The sequence below is a fragment of the Castanea sativa genome, chromosome 2 (assembly GCF_040712315.1).
Source record: "Castanea sativa cultivar Marrone di Chiusa Pesio chromosome 2, ASM4071231v1".
Lineage (NCBI taxonomy): Eukaryota > Viridiplantae > Streptophyta > Magnoliopsida > Fagales > Fagaceae > Castanea > Castanea sativa.
In genome coordinates, this window is record NC_134014.1 from 16,687,561 (window position 1) to 16,703,445 (window position 15,885).

A 15,885-nucleotide genomic window follows, 5' to 3' on the forward strand; every position below is an offset into this window, starting at 1 on the left:
ACTTTTGCAATATAAAACTTTTATTGGAAGTCAAACCTTAATGGATCTTGTAAGCTAATATAAATAGCTTTCACAAAACCTTTACCTTAAAGGAGTAAATTCCCAAGTTTTTACTCTTGAGCAATTAGATCACTCCCACCCTCATTCTTAATTTCTCATTTTAACATATTTTATTCAAATGAGATGGGTTGTTCATCCAAATGAGTACCAAAATATAGATCCACAAACCAAAAGAAAATAAACTTTAATGCTATGAAACTTAAACTTTAATTCTAAATCAATCAATGTCAATTTAGTAGTAAATTCCAACCTTCCTATGGGTAGAGGTGCATCACACATGAATTTACTATAAAACTTTATTCATAAAACTAGTAAATATAAACACTAAGAATCAAATTTTCCATACATATGGGCCTAGGAAAAATCTCATCTTAATGCTACACTCACCATTTTATTCCAATTGAATCATAAAAATAATAACCTTCCTATGGGGCCAAGTCATTATCTTCATGAATTAATTGTCACTTAGATGCCTTTTCTCCTGATGAAGTCCCATAAAAATTTATTCATAGCTTAGGATGATATGTTCACTCCCATGTCATTTTGATATTCACTACTTCAAATAGCATCATAAAGATCAACCGATCATAATATTGATCATGACAGTATGCACGTAAAAATGACATGAAATAATATTTCCATACATGATAAGTGCAAATACACTTAAATAAATGACTCACTCGAATGATCCAAATCTCATACATAACAATAAACTTTATGAAATAATTGCAAACTTACATGCAACACATTTATCCCCATAATTTATTGCAAAACCTTATAGTTTCAAAAATATAAGGATCATTTGTGTTATCACGCCAAATATATCGATCCACAAAAGTAGTCTCTAAAGCAATTTACAATTGAAAATTGTACAAATTATTGAGGCATGTTTGTCATATGAGCCACCATATTGTCACAAATTATTTTCTAAATAATTAAAATTTTATATCTAGGAAACAAACATAAATACTTGGATGAGCACTTGATGAATATCAAAATCAAAATCAAATTTATGAATACTTTAAGTGCCTTGGCATGTATCTCAGTCAAATTACCCACTAGTGCACATTAGCATTTTGTAAAATACAATACGTGGACAATTTACGATTAGAGAAACAAGGTCCTTGAGTCACACATGTAATGAAAAAACAAATTAATACAACATATCTACCTTTGAACCTATCTAGTTCTATATAGATAATAATCATGTGGATTTCAAATTGATTCTTCCAATCTCAGAACTTAATGGTAATTCGTTACACAAATACCAATAAAGATACAAAACACAACTTGTTCTCTAGGATTTAGAGTACACGTGCTCTATATTTGTATTCAGCACAACTTAAATTTCATCCCAAAATTAAATTAGTGCATACAAACTTTTACCATAGATGGCACAAATATACCATGATTGGAAATAATAGAAATTTCTCAAACTAAAATCACTAAACAACATAGCATGAAGGATGGCACTGATACCAAATGTAAGATAAAATTTAGAGTGCGGCAAATAAAAACAAACATAAACATACCTCCATTTATAGTTATTTAAGTAGAAAAAAGAAAGCGCATTATATGATGATAGTGTTTATAAAAGGAGTCTTCTAGACTATGGCATTTACCTTACATATTTTCTTTTGATGGAGACAGGCTATATATATAGGCTAGTCTAGAGACCCTTTTAAATTAAGATTTGTTCCATGACCTCCTTCCATCAAGGAGTTTAAAACTTGTAACTTCAAGGTGTTTATTAACCAAAGGGATTATACCAAATTGAGAGTTACTTAGAAATTGTTATTCACCGTAACATATTTCACAAATAAAATCCTTAAGACATGAATTTTCATTTATCATTTAAATGTGGGCCACATAAAGTTTTCTTAAAATCTTACATTGTATGATTTGATCATTAGGCAAGGCATGTTCATTGATCTGGTTTATTTTCAATAAAGAGAATGATCGTTTTTGGAGTTGTTGAATTTGGAAGTCCATGATAGTAACTATTAAATGTAATTCAATATACATTAAGTGCATATTTGAGATTTAAGAACATATGTTTATACAAACACACAAAAAGTTCCTCTATGTATTCATTCAATTCCTTGTAGCTCAGCAGATAAAAGCTATCCCTCTATGTGCAGCAGATAAAAGCTATCCCTTAATGTGCATCAGCTCAACTTGATTTGGTCATGGGAAAAAAATGGAGTTTACTTGGTGAAATTGGGTAATAAGCTTATATGTGAAGATTCAAGAAGCGAAGAAGCCTCGGGTTCAACCAGAAATGGAGTTTCGGACTTGTGATATGGGATTTGGAAACTCAGGGTGTCTGGTAAGATTAAACATTTTTTTTGTGGAAGGCATGCGCAAATAGTTAACCAGCCAAAGTTAACTTACTGAAACAAAAAATTCTAGCAGATCATTTATGTCATCTTTGTGGCAGAATTCCTGAGGATAATAAACATGCCTTGTGGGATTGTGAAGCGGTGAAAAGTGTGTGGTGTAAGGATTTCAGCTGGGTAAATTGATTTGAGGCAGCTCATGTCACATTTCTAGATTTAATTGATCAACTCATTTCAAAACCAAGAGTTACCGAGTTGTTTGCAACTACGACATGGTTCATTTGGACACACCAAAACAAAACCAAGTTGATGGAAAAGACTTTACCTCTAGGAAGCATTGCAGAAGCTGCAAAAAATTTTCTACAACAATTTCGGTCATGCCAAGAGGAACGTAACAGGGGACGACAAATTCAACGATGCAAGTGGCTGCCACCAAAACTGGGTGATTATAAAAGCAAACTTTGACGAAGCGATGTTCAACAAGATTGATGAAGTCGGGATTGGTATCATTGTTAGGAACTCTACGGGTCAGGTTCTAGCAGCAATGGCAGAAAAAATTCAAAAACCATATAATGTGGAGAGTTTGGAGATGATAGTAGCCAGACGTGGGGTGATTTTTGCTTCAAAAATCAGCCTACAACAGTGCCAATTTGAAGGTGATTTAGAATTTGGTATCAAGGCTCTTAAACGGGTGATATGTTTTCCTCGTCCCTTGGCCATTTAGTCAGGGCACACCTTAATTCTTGTAACCTCACTCCGGAGTTTTTCTTTATCTCATATTGTTAGACAAGGCAATGTTGTTGCACATACTTTAGCCTAGAGAGCAAAACTTTCTTTTCTTTTGTTAGTTTGGATGGAATCTATTCTGTCTAATATAGACGCTTTTGTTTCTATGGATTCTTCAGTTTCTTCATAATATTTTCGGGCTTGGTCCTGTTTCTAAAAAAAAAAATTTATTGTCGCTTAATTGATACCGCCCATGTACAAATAGTACGAGTTATAGGGTTAACAACATATCTTTAAAAAAATCCTCAGCAAATCAGCATAGTACATCCATCATAGGCTCTCATGTGGTTGCAAGAACAATAAGCTCATTTTGCAATCATAGGGCCCAAAATAAGGGCAAGAAAGGCCCCTTTTTCATTTTATGCCTTCCAAGCACAACTCCCACACTTTTTTTCTCATTTTTGTTTGGATTTTTCATGCGGACTTGAACCACATGATGAAAACAATTTTGAGCTCAAACTTGATTTGGTAACTTTATTGCTTTTCCAACTCAGAAGTGGCAAATCAAGTGAGGTTGGAACAAAAACCCACACAATGGACACCCTATGCAAAACCCATTTCATCTAGTCAAAAGTGATTGAGCCTTTAACAGTTTTTGGGCAATGATAAATCAAATCTATTTTCTTTGACTTTACTGTTTTAGGACATAAAAAAGTAGACCCAAACTCATGATTTTTAGTTCACCATCAGAATTGAGTTGATAACCAATCAACTATTGCTAAAGGATATTAATAAGTCTGTTTGGATCGTAATTATAAACTAGCTAATGTTTTTTCTACTATTTGCAGGTCCCACGTGAATATCTTACTTATTTTATTTCAGCAAAAAAAATATTTCGACAATAAGCTAAGTAAACTATTTTCTTTCCCCAAAAAGAAAAAGAAAAAAAAGTAGACTGTTGCTAGATAGGCATCCACTTGTCAATCTGGGGTTGATTACATCTCTTCAATGGTCACTCATTGGTAATGGATGAAGCTGTAAGAGATGGAGAGGTCCCCTTGCTCAGATTAAAAAATAAAAAGGAAATATTGAATTGCACCATTCCATTTCCCTTTTTCACAAAACACAAAGTGTTGGAATTCATACACGTATTAAAATTCAATAATGGAGCAAGTTGTGGTAGAGAAAATCTATTTGTAAATGCGTGTATATATTTACAATAATCTAACTCTGTTGTTTATATACAAAGCAGAGAGAAGAAGGAAAAGAAAAACTAACTAACCACTAAACCACTAACCAACCTTCTGCCCAATACAGACATGACACTTGTCTTCTAATTCTAACTAACTTTACTGTACAAAAACTACTTGTAGTTTAGTATCTCTATAAACAAAACGACCTACAACTCAAGTATTATATACACAAAACGACCTACAAAACGACCCTTGCTCAAGTATTATCACAGAATAGAACTACAACACAGTACATCATCTAACACTCCCTCTCAAGATGAATTGTATATGTTGATTAAGTTCATCTTGGACAAGAGATACAAGAATTGTCTTTGACTGAGTGGCTTGGTGAATAGATCTGGCACTTGATGTCTTGTAGCCACATGAAAAGTTTTGATCACTCCATCTTGAATTTTCTCCCTAATGAAGTGACAATCAATCTCTATATGTTTGGTTCTCTCATGAAAAACTGGATTGGCAGCAATATACAAGGCAGCCTTGCTATCACAATAAAGAAAAGCTGGTTCTTTGTGTATGTGACCAAAAGTGCCAAGTAGAGCAATCAACCACACTATTTCATTAGTCATAGTGGCCATGGATCTGTATTCTGACTCAGCTGATGATCTAGAGACTACTTGCTACTTCTTGCACTTCCATGATATCAAGGATATACCTAGGAACACACAGAAGCCAGAAATTGACTTTCTAGTATCCACACAAGCTGCCCAGTCTGCATCACAGTAACATTTCAGTTGCAAGGAAGATTCTGCAGATAGAAAAAGACCCTAACCGGAGTTTTCTTCAAGTACTTGAGAATATTATAAGCTACTTGAAGATGAGTCATTTTAGGAGCACTCATAAACTGACTAAGCTTTTGAATAGAAAAACCTATGTCAGGTCTTGTAAGTGTCAAATACAAAAGCTTTCCTACCAAACTTCTATACAAGGAAGCGTCTGGCACTGCATCTCCACTACTAGTACTTAATTTGGCTGACTGTTCCATACATACATTTGAGGTTTTGCAAGCCAATAAGCCTGTATCTGACAACAACTCAAAAGTGAATTTCCTTTGACAGAGAGATATACCTTTTGTAGTCCTTGCCATAAAAGGCCTTTGAGTTTAAATTTGTTGTCTAAAAACTTCTTGAAAGCAGTCACAACATCTACATTGTTACTTGCTATCAATATATCATCAACGTACATTAAAAGGATGATGATAGAAACCTTGTCTGAGTGAGCACTTAATAGTCTGATTTGGACCGAACAAAACCATGCTCAATGATTGTGGAGGAGAGCTTGGAATACCACTGCCTACTAGCCTATTTGAGTCCATATAAAGACTTTGTAAGCTTGCACACCTCCCCCTTGCTACCAAAACCAGGTAGAGGAACCATATAAACTTCCTCATCCAAGTCACCATGAAGAAAAGCATTGTTGACATCTAATTGAGTTAGATGCCAACCTTGAATAGCAGCCAAAGCAAGAAGAGTCCTAACAGTGGTAAACTTGACAACAGGAGAAAAAGTCTCATAGAAATCAATACCTTCAATTTGAGTATACCCCATGGCCACCAATCTGGCTTTATACCTCTTAATAGTCCCATCAGCTTTAAGCTTGACTTTAAAGACCCATTTGCAACCTATTGGAGTCATGCCAGGGGGAAGGGAAGTTATAACCCAAGTGTGATTAGCCTGCAATGCCTCAATTTCAGATTGCATAGTAGCCTGCCATTTAGGATCCAAAACAGCTTAAGCATAGGTAGCAGGTTCTTTGTGAATAGTTAAAGATATAAAGAAGGCTTTGTGAGAAGAAGAGAGCTTATCATAAGGAAGAGTGGTAGAGAGCGGATACAATATAACTGGAATATGAGCGACGGAGTCAGTGGATGAGGTAAGGGAAGCTGAGGCAATCATTGGAACAGCAACAAGACTACACTGGTAATCCTTCAAATAAGTTAGAGGTTGATGAACTCTAGAAGACTTCCTGATAGGAACAACGGCAGGAGCAACAGACTCAGGAACAACAAAATCATTAGCTGGACACAATGTGGAATCAATAGGAGAAGTAAATTGTGAAAAATCATTATGAGGATGAACTAAATCAGGAAATTCATCAGGGGGAACAACAACATCAGCAATATCAGGAATTGGAGTAAATTCAGCAGAAAGAGATGGAAGTGAAGATGACTGATCTGAGGTGCATGGTTGAGATGGGAAAATAGAATGGTTAATAGGAAGAAAAGAAGTGGGCTTGGAAGTCCAAGATTGGAAAAGGAAAACAGATTCCTTGAAAACAACACCCTTAGACAAAAAACAAGTTTCGGTGCCCAAGTCATACAACTTATACCCTTTAACACCATGAGGATAACCAAGGAAAATACAAGCTTTAGCTGTAGGATTAAACTTGGTTCTATGTCTAGTTAGGGTTGAAGCATAACAAAGGCAGCTAAACACCCTCAGATGAGAATAAGCAGGTAGATGACCAAAAAGCTTTTCATAAGGTGTAAAATTGCCTAATAAAGGGCTAGAAATTCTGTTAATGAGATATGTGGCAATGAGAATAAAATCTCCCCAGAATTTTAATGGCAAATTAGCTTGAAACCTTAAGGCTCAAGCCACACTTAGAAGATGTTGATGTTTTCTTTCAACAATAGAGTTCTACTGAGGAGTTTCAAGACAAGAAAGTTGATGAATAATGCCTTTTGAAGCATAAAAGGAATGTAAAGCAAACTCTGGACCATTATCAGATCTAATCACTTTAATGGAGGTGTGAAATTGATTAACAACTATATTGTAAAAGGATTGAATTAAACCAGAAGCATCTGATTTATGTAACATCAAGAACACCAAAATACGTTTGCTAAAGTCATCCACAATGGAAAGGAAATATTTTGAACCATTTAAGGAAGGAGTAGAATAGGGTCCCCAAATGTCAACATGCACTAAGTCAAAACATGAAACAGTGAGCTAAAGATGTAAAGGGCAATCTCTTTTGTTTTGCAAGTGGACAGATGAAACAATCAAAGGATTTATTATTATTACAAGTGTTGATCTCAGGTACAACAGATTGTAACATAACCAATCTTTGAAAAGAGGGATGGCCTAACCTTCTATACCAAAGACTAGTGTTATCCATTACAAGATTTGAATTATAAGAAGTAGTAGAATTCACAAAACTGGCTGAAGACTATTTGGACAACAGAATAGAAACTGACTGAGGAAGAACCAAATCTGTTAGCTGCAATGTGTATAATCCTCCTTGTTTCTTACCCCATCCAATCATCCTCCAAGGCTGCAAGTCCTGGATAAAACAATAATGGGACAAAAAAAATTTAGCAAGAAGTAGGAGATTGAGTTAATTTGCTAATGGATACAAGGTTGAAAGAGAAGCTTGGAATGCAAAGAACATTTTCAAGTGTTAGAGTGGAACTTATTTTGATTGTGCCTATGTGAGTGACTTTGGCCATATCTCCATTGGGGAGTTAACAAAGATATGAACAATAGAAGTAATAGAAGTGAAGAATTGAAGTGAATGGACCATATGATTAGTGGCACCACTATCTAAGATCCAATCAGAAGAATCAAGATTTGAAGTATCTATTTGAGATGAGAAAATTGATTATTGCAGGGAATGATAAGGTAATTTGGGAAGGTGAGTGTGTGCTAAAAACCTAATACTTGACATCTCATGCCCTTGGAAATCCAAAGAAGGCTGAGTGATTATGGTAGCAACTTGAGGTGCATTTAAGCAGGGTCTTGTGGAGCTTGAGTACCAAAGTGATTCTGGGAATTGAGTAGTCCAAGAAGTTGTTGGTATTCAACTTTGGTGAGATTCACAGTCTCTTCACAGCAATTATCAATTGCAACCACAATGTTAGCAAAGGATGCACTTCCACTTTACTGACCCTTATTCTTGAACTTGTACCCAGGTGGATAACCATGCAACTTATAACACTTGTCAACCACATGACCCAAAGCTCCATAATGTGTGCATTGAGGCCTACCAGGCTTGCCCTTATTGGAACCTTTAGTAAATGAACCACTGTTCTTGACTGCCAAACTTGAAGATTCAGTGTTGATCCTCTTTCCTACCTTTCTCTACTTCTCATCTTGGAGCAAAAGAGAAAAAACTTTGCTCAAGGAAGGAATAGGATCCATGAGCAAGATCTGACCCCTCACTGCTGCATAATTGTCATTCAAGCCCATCAAGAAAGACATAGTACATTCTTCTATTTGATGACCACAAGAACAGGTCCTGTAATCTAAGAGCTCATCCCACAAGCTCTTGAATTTTGTATAGTAACCATTGATGGTCAGATCCTCTTGAGACAGAAAACAAATTTCTTTTTTTCAATTCAAAGATACGAGGGCCATTACCCTGTGAGAAACGATGTTGCAAATCAAGCCAAACATCTCTTGCTGTCTTGAAATAGACTATGCTAGACTGCAAATCTTTGGAAACTGAATTGAATAACCAAGCCAAGACAGTGCTATTGCACTTACACCAAGCAGTGTAGTACGGATGATCACTGGATTGGGGCTTAGGTATAGAACCATCAATAAACCATATTTTGGTCTTGGCATCCAAAGCAATGAGTACTACCCTACTCCAAGTACTATAATTCTCTCGAGTAAGGTGTTGAACAACAAAAGACACACCAGGATTATCATTATTAGACAAGTAATAAGGGCTAGAGGAGTTCTCCCATGGCTGCACAGTTGGAACAACAGGGACAGAAGTGCTTGATGTGCGATCACCCATATTTCTAACTCAGAATTAGCACATCTTGACAAGGTACTTAAAGGAATTCAAAAATAGAAATCCAAAAAGGAACAACAAGAATTGGATTATCACAATTCACAACAAGAACTGAACTATCACAAATCAAAATTCTAAATCACAGAGTAAACAAACAAAATTCTAATGCTCAAGAAATCAATTGCAAAACCACAATTGATGGAAACCCTAAGATCAATTTCTAAATCACAACTGATAGAGTGAGAAAACCCTAAATCAAGAATTTTGATTTGCAAAGAAATCAAGATTTAGAGAAGAAAATTAGTGCAAAGAATAAGGAATACACTAGAAGAAAGAAAACAAAGGAAATTGAACTAGAAATTTCAGAGAATACCAAATTGAAGACTTTGATCCAGTTCAAGCTTTGATACCATGTTGGAATTCATACACGCATCAAAATTCAACAATGGAGCAAATTGTGGGAGAGAAAATCTATCTATGAATGTGTGTATATATTTACAATAATCTAACTCTGTTGTTTATATACAAAGCAGGGAGAAGCGGGAAAAGAAAAACTAACCACTAAACCACTAACTAACCTTCTGCCCAATACAGACATGACACCTGTCTTCTAATTCTAACTAACTTTAATGTACAAAGTCTACTTGTAGTTTAGTATCTCTATATATATACAAAACGACCTACAGCTCAAGTATTATATACACTATCAACTCTATGTCACAGAGTAGAACTACAACACAGTACATCATCACAATACATCATCTAACAAAAAGAACGAAATTACATGGGCACTTTTGGATTAACATATAATATTCCAGCTTGGATACATTCACAAATAAAGTTCCACATTCATTAAGGTGATTTTCTTTACAATGGATTTTCAATTCTTTGAATACAAGCCCTTAACTGCTGTTGAAGGCTTGCCCTTGAAGGTGACAAAACGACGTCTTTCCAAATTGATCCGGGCTCAGATATTTGGCTTGAGTCTGTGTAAAGCTCGTATATGGATTGGGCTTCAGCATTCAAATTGCTTACTGCTGTCAAACAGTTAATTTCCTCAGGATCAATTAGCGGCTTGTTGTCCCCATCTTTCCGTGCTATCAACTGCACATTTATTAAATTAATTGATTATATGAATAAGTATGAACTCAAGCTTTGATATGATGCATAAGCATGTAGATTTCATTAATTTTCATGCAATGGTAACCAATACAACAAATCTATTTGGATTTTTAATCACATTGTTCATTCAAAGTCTTTTAAACAAGTCATGTAGTAACTGGTAAATGAGTTTACATACACTCGAATGATCATTTGAAACTGAATCATGATGTAGAAAATTAGAACTTCTGATTTAAAATGAAATTGAATGATCATTTTACCTTAGGTGCGCCACCTGTAGCATTGGTGCAAAAGAGCCTCGCATTATCAACGAGTTGGCAGTATCTTGGAAAAGCACTAGCAAACCTCTTGTGGGAATTCAACTGAGAATTAACTCTCACCGCCCTTCCCATTATTATAGCCCTCCTGTACAAGTTTCCCAAAATGAAGAAGGAAAAAAAAAATTCTTTGAGATCTAAGAAGCTATGATATTTGAATTTTCCATAGTACAATAATGTTTTCAATAACAACAAAATAATGTTAAAGAGTTTTTATTTTACCTGATGCCTCTAACAACAGCTAAATAAGGATCACAAATCAACCCAACCAACTCTATTCTATAAGGTTTTCTCTTGGGGGCTTCTCCATTTTCTTTTGGTTGCTCTTCTTCTTCTCCTTCTTTTACCATCTCCCAATAGTTTTCAGTAATGGTGCCATCCTCTGCAACCTTGTAACCTACCCCCATTCGGTAACGACATTTGTGAATGGCACGAGCCATAGTAATTGTTTGCTCAACAAAGGGCTCCCATGATAGAGTGCCATCCATGATCACATCCCGTCCTTCGTTAAGTGCAGTTACTAGTAGTGATGATGCAGCATCAGTGGAAGATTGGTGCACCTGATTCAATTTTAAGCTCAATTTTTTGGCTGACATAGTTAGTTGATTCACATAATACAACGAAAATGGTTAAACATTGTTCAATTCAAAAGGCACTCTTTTTATAGAGTTTCAAGAGACAAGGAGATGTACAAGTTCAGCAGTATGAAGCATTTCCCGGTGATGACCTCTAGAACGACTAAGAGCTCTGTAAATAACGTCAGACTCTTTGAAAGCATCTGCCTCTACTAACACGGCATTTGCTTTTGCTTCGGACCAGAATGGTCTGCCAAATGCATATGCAGCCTTGTTAGAATTATTATGATTAAAAGATTAAATTTGATTATATCTAAACTTAAACTTTTGGACAAATAATATTAATTTATTATGGTATTAGAGCAATTCATCTTGCTTTTGTCCTCTCTGCATCAATTACCGCTAATCCACCACTTCATTGCTTTGTTCTTACTGATTTTTAACTTTGAAACGATTTGTTTCCCAAGATATTTAATGTTTGTTTCCCCATCATAAAAGGTCACATAAATATTTTTAGGCTATATTATAAATTATACCATACTTTATTTTCCATTCATTTTTAGTGTAGTCCTTCCATCCACTTCCATTCAAAAAAAGAAAAAAAAAAAAACTATTAATCCATTAAAACAGCATTGGTTTGAAAAGGGAAAAAATACTAATACTAACAAGAAGATTTTAGACAAAACTAGACAAAAAGACTAAATTGAAAATAAATTAAAATTAAAGTACTGAAATGAAGAATATGAAATTTCAATGATTAAAAATTAAAAACGTGTCAAAGTTGGGAGTAAATATTTAGTATCAAGGGAGTATAACAACGTGATACCTCATTCTCTCACATAATAGTGGATCGCATTATTATAATTCATGGTAAGATTCACCATTTATGTGAGAGAAAGAAAAACATGTCATTATTATAAGAGAACCTAATAATTTTTCCTAAGTTAGAGGGTATAATTTATAATTTAGCAAATATTTTATTTCAGTCTGTGTTTAGAAAGGGTGGGATCACACATTGTGCGATAGACATATATGATATAACAATGTAGCAGTTGAGTGAGGTTTTAGCAAAACTTTCTAGCAATAGTATTCCCAACAATAATGATTATGAGTGTATGTGACGATAATGGTATAAGAGAGTGCAGGATTTTACTCTTCAAGAATCTCTTTTAGGACTGTGCTCTTGCCAGCTCCCATGCCACCACCCATGAGAAGCAGCACCGGACTCCTCTTACTGTGAGCCATCGGCGCCATAACCTCAGTAATTTTTGAGTCACCACCCTTAGGTGCACTGCTGTTTATTGCTTTCATCTCCTCCACCAATGTAGTGAACACCCTTGCCACCTTCAAATTCTTTGTCACCCTCTCAAATCTCTGTTTCCTATATCAGACCAATTAAGATTAAATAAAACTAATAAAGAGCAGAAAGGCAATGTTGAAGATGTCTTAGGAAATGAAATTGTATTGTAAATTTTAGGCCCATGAGTTGTGGGCATCAATGTTTTTAATTAAAAAATTTTAAATACAATTGTACAATCTTTACAATTATTAATTTAGTTATCGTTTGATACTATATGTTGTAAAATAATACGTATGCTAGATACCCAAGATATATTTTCTTTTACAATACTTTCAGAAATAATAATTTATAGTAGTATCTAAAGTAATTCCATTCAATATTGAATTTTGTACATACAATTATTTCTAACACTTAAAAGAGGCTAAATAAAATTTTGCGTCTCATGCTAATATTTGCATTTGATAACACCTACCGAATGCAGATAATTAAAGGCCAAATAACTAGCTTCATGCTTGGTCTGTTTGAAGTTTAGATGGTATATATATGACTGTAAATTATTTCATGTACAATGTTTATAATTTTTTGTTTTTTGGAATAACATGTATGTATGTATATATATATATATTTTTTTTTTTTGGAAGGGAAACTGGAAGAAATTTCATTCCACAATGAAAAGTATGTATGTATATTTGATTGATAGAATAACGTAAACGTCATTATGTTATATTATATATCATCAAAATATTTTTGTTTTCCCTTCCGAACATAAATAAAGGTTTTTTTAGTAAATATTTGCTATTTAGCTAATATGGGGTTCCAGATGTTGTTGGAAGACCTTCCTGCGTACATTGCCCCCTTACTCTATGTTTGATTGTAGCTAGGGAAAGGGAAGAGAAAGAAAAAGAGGAAGGGAGGGAAAAGAGAGAAGAAAATATTTCCTTTTGATGTGTTTGGATATACGAACGAAATGATAGAAAAAAGTGTGAAAATTCAAAATTCTATCTTTTATTTGTTTGGTTTGAAGATGGAGGAAAAATCCATACTTTTTTAGTGGTTATTGAAAGTATAAATTGGTGGACCCCAGAAAATATATTTCTATCCTTTCTTGCCATTTCCACCCAAATTGTGGGACCCATGAAAAAAGCATCATTCCACCTCATTAAATTTTCTTTTCGTTGGACATCCAAACAGAAATGATCTACAGTTTTTAAGGACAAGTAGCTCTCATGGAGAAATTATTACGTCTTCCTAATCATGAAACGATATTATTTAAGTAAATGTATAAGTTATCTTCTTAATCAGCAAAAGAATAAAAAAATCAACAAATAATATCACACTGCATAAGTATAATGCCAAAAAGACCCTTCACCAGGGGAAAAAAAATGATCATTATCTTAAACTTTTATTTTTTGGTAACAATCATTATCTTAAACTTAAAGTCGTCACCTTGTAGCTGCCAACACCAAGTCCTTGAGCTTTGTTTTTTGCTCACAGTCTGCAGACTCCTCGTTCAAAACCTGCCATTCAAATGGAAAATATGAAGACGTTAAACTAAGAAAATATATAGATGAAAAAAAAGGAGGACATTAATAAACTACTAAACTTCAAACATGGAAAAGAGAAAAGACCCAATCTTTGTTTCTCAATTCTTTTTTTTTTTTTTGAATTTTTGAATTTTTGGTTTAGCATTAAGCTTCTGGTTTAATTTGAAACTGTACCTGACTGATCATAAGCGAAGCATGACCCCAATGAAAAGCAAAATAACTGAGGATACATTTTTCAAACTCTCCAATCAACATCCTGTAGAGAAATTTTGCTTCTGGTTCATTAGCAAAATAATCATAGATGGAATTTTCACAATCTTCGGATTTCCTCAAATAATCGTAAGCTAACTTGCAAAGTTGGGGACATTCACGTGCATCTGAAAACCCCATTTGCCTAGCTGCACCATTTATTATTAAAAAAAAAAAAAAACATTTAGCTTTTCAGATCTTAAAAGTAAACAGCAATTTTTTTCTTCCCAAACCATAAGTAGTTGACACTAAATGTTGGGTTTTGTTTTAGATGGGTGTTTTTGACAAAGAAAATTGGAAGGCATAATTACCAACATAGTGAGAGAATCTTTCAAGCTTTTCAACACGGCCGGATTTTGTCCTCTCTAGCCGTGGAATGTTAGTTTGGTCTCTCACTGCAGTTACAGTCACAGTTACATCCTTAGAGTTCCTCTGTTGGTAATAACGTTTGGCTGCAGCTGCTACGAATAAGAGGAAGAAGGCAAAAAGGATGTGCGTGATAATGACTTTACCATGAGCATCACCTGAAGAGAGTTTTGAGTGAGACTTCGTAACAACAATTTGAGAGAGAGAGAGAGACAGAGGGAGATGTGGCTTACCTTCCTTCATCTTGTTGAAACTCAAAGGACGATTTCACACCCAAAAAAGAGGAAATACACAGGAGGATTGCACTAGCTGAAGTTTTAACTTTTGCTTGGCTTCTTCATCTATGGCTCAAGATTGGCCTTTATTAAAAGAAAATTGGTTGAGTTCTATCAATGGTTATGGAGCCATATAAGTTGGAGACTTTGCGGGCCAGTTGTTACTTTTTATTATTATTATTGCCTTGGAACAGTAAGTAAAGATATCATAATTGGAACAGTAAGTAAAGATATCATAATATGAAGTAATCAATTCGATGTATGCCTGACGAACTGCATTGTTCAGCTAAAAAGACGAACTGCATCGGAAATTCTAGGCGTGCTTCTTTTTCTTTTCTTTTTTTTTTTTTTTTAATGGTAAAACCAAATTCATTCCATTTTTATTACGGCTCACATGACAATATAAAGTTTTTCTCTAAACTAATTTGGAGAAAATACCTTCAAACTTATCATATATTTTTATATTGAATGTAAAATTTAAAAATCTAATCGTTGGATTGCATATTCTTATTATATTCTTTATGCTTGCAAAATTTCAAGAAAATTAAAGATCAACTGCTATGTTATCAAACAAATGTTAAAATTTCAAGTTTTTGTAATCTAAAATTGTGTATAAAAAATAAGTTCATTGATCAAATAGTAAATAAAATCCAATTTGAAAGAAATTTGATATGCATGTTAAGAACATAAAGAACATGAAATTTAACGGTTAGATTTTTTAAAATTTACACTTGAAAAAAAAATATATGATAAGTTGAAGGATTTCTCTCCAAACTAGTTTGGAGAGAAACTTTGTTCCATATGACAATATTGAAAATACGAGTGTTAAGTTACATTTGTATTTAATTTAATTGTACAACTGTTGCCATGTCACTAATTAGTTAACAATAAAATGAAACCCTTTGGAGAAACAGGTGACATTATATTATTGAAGACTTAAATTATGGCAGTTACTTGGAGGAATGAAATCATTTTAGCAATTTTACTCAAGGGAAAGGGGGCGTTTGGTAGTGTTGTTCTAG

At 34.2% G+C, this 15,885-nt stretch overlaps 1 protein-coding gene across 1 annotated transcript; it reads right to left on the reverse strand.

The window, feature by feature from the left end:
* Positions 1–9,587: 9,587 nt before the first annotated feature.
* Positions 9,588–14,975, reverse strand: LOC142626389 (calmodulin calcium-dependent NAD kinase-like). The gene is made up of 9 exons (XM_075800214.1): positions 14,822–14,975; positions 14,534–14,746; positions 14,148–14,371; positions 13,876–13,946; positions 12,283–12,510; positions 11,247–11,379; positions 10,777–11,114; positions 10,498–10,642; positions 9,588–10,219 (listed from the first exon to the last, which is right to left on the reverse strand). Exons 1-9 carry the CDS (start codon positions 14,829–14,831, stop codon positions 9,983–9,985), a joined length of 1,599 nt encoding a protein of 532 aa, XP_075656329.1. The 5' UTR covers positions 14,832–14,975; the 3' UTR covers positions 9,588–9,982.
* Between the last annotated feature and the right edge of the window lie 910 nt (positions 14,976–15,885).

Excerpts from the sequence above, each read along its gene's own strand:
- LOC142626389 (XM_075800214.1), bottom strand. Across the intron at positions 11,115-11,246 it reads TGCTTCATACTGCTGAACTT|GTGCACCAATCTTCCACTGA; the intron begins GTACATCTCCTT and ends AAATTGAATCAG. Across the intron at positions 10,643-10,776 it reads GCTGTTGTTAGAGGCATCAG|GAGGGCTATAATAATGGGAA; the intron begins GTAAAATAAAAA and ends AAACTTGTACAG.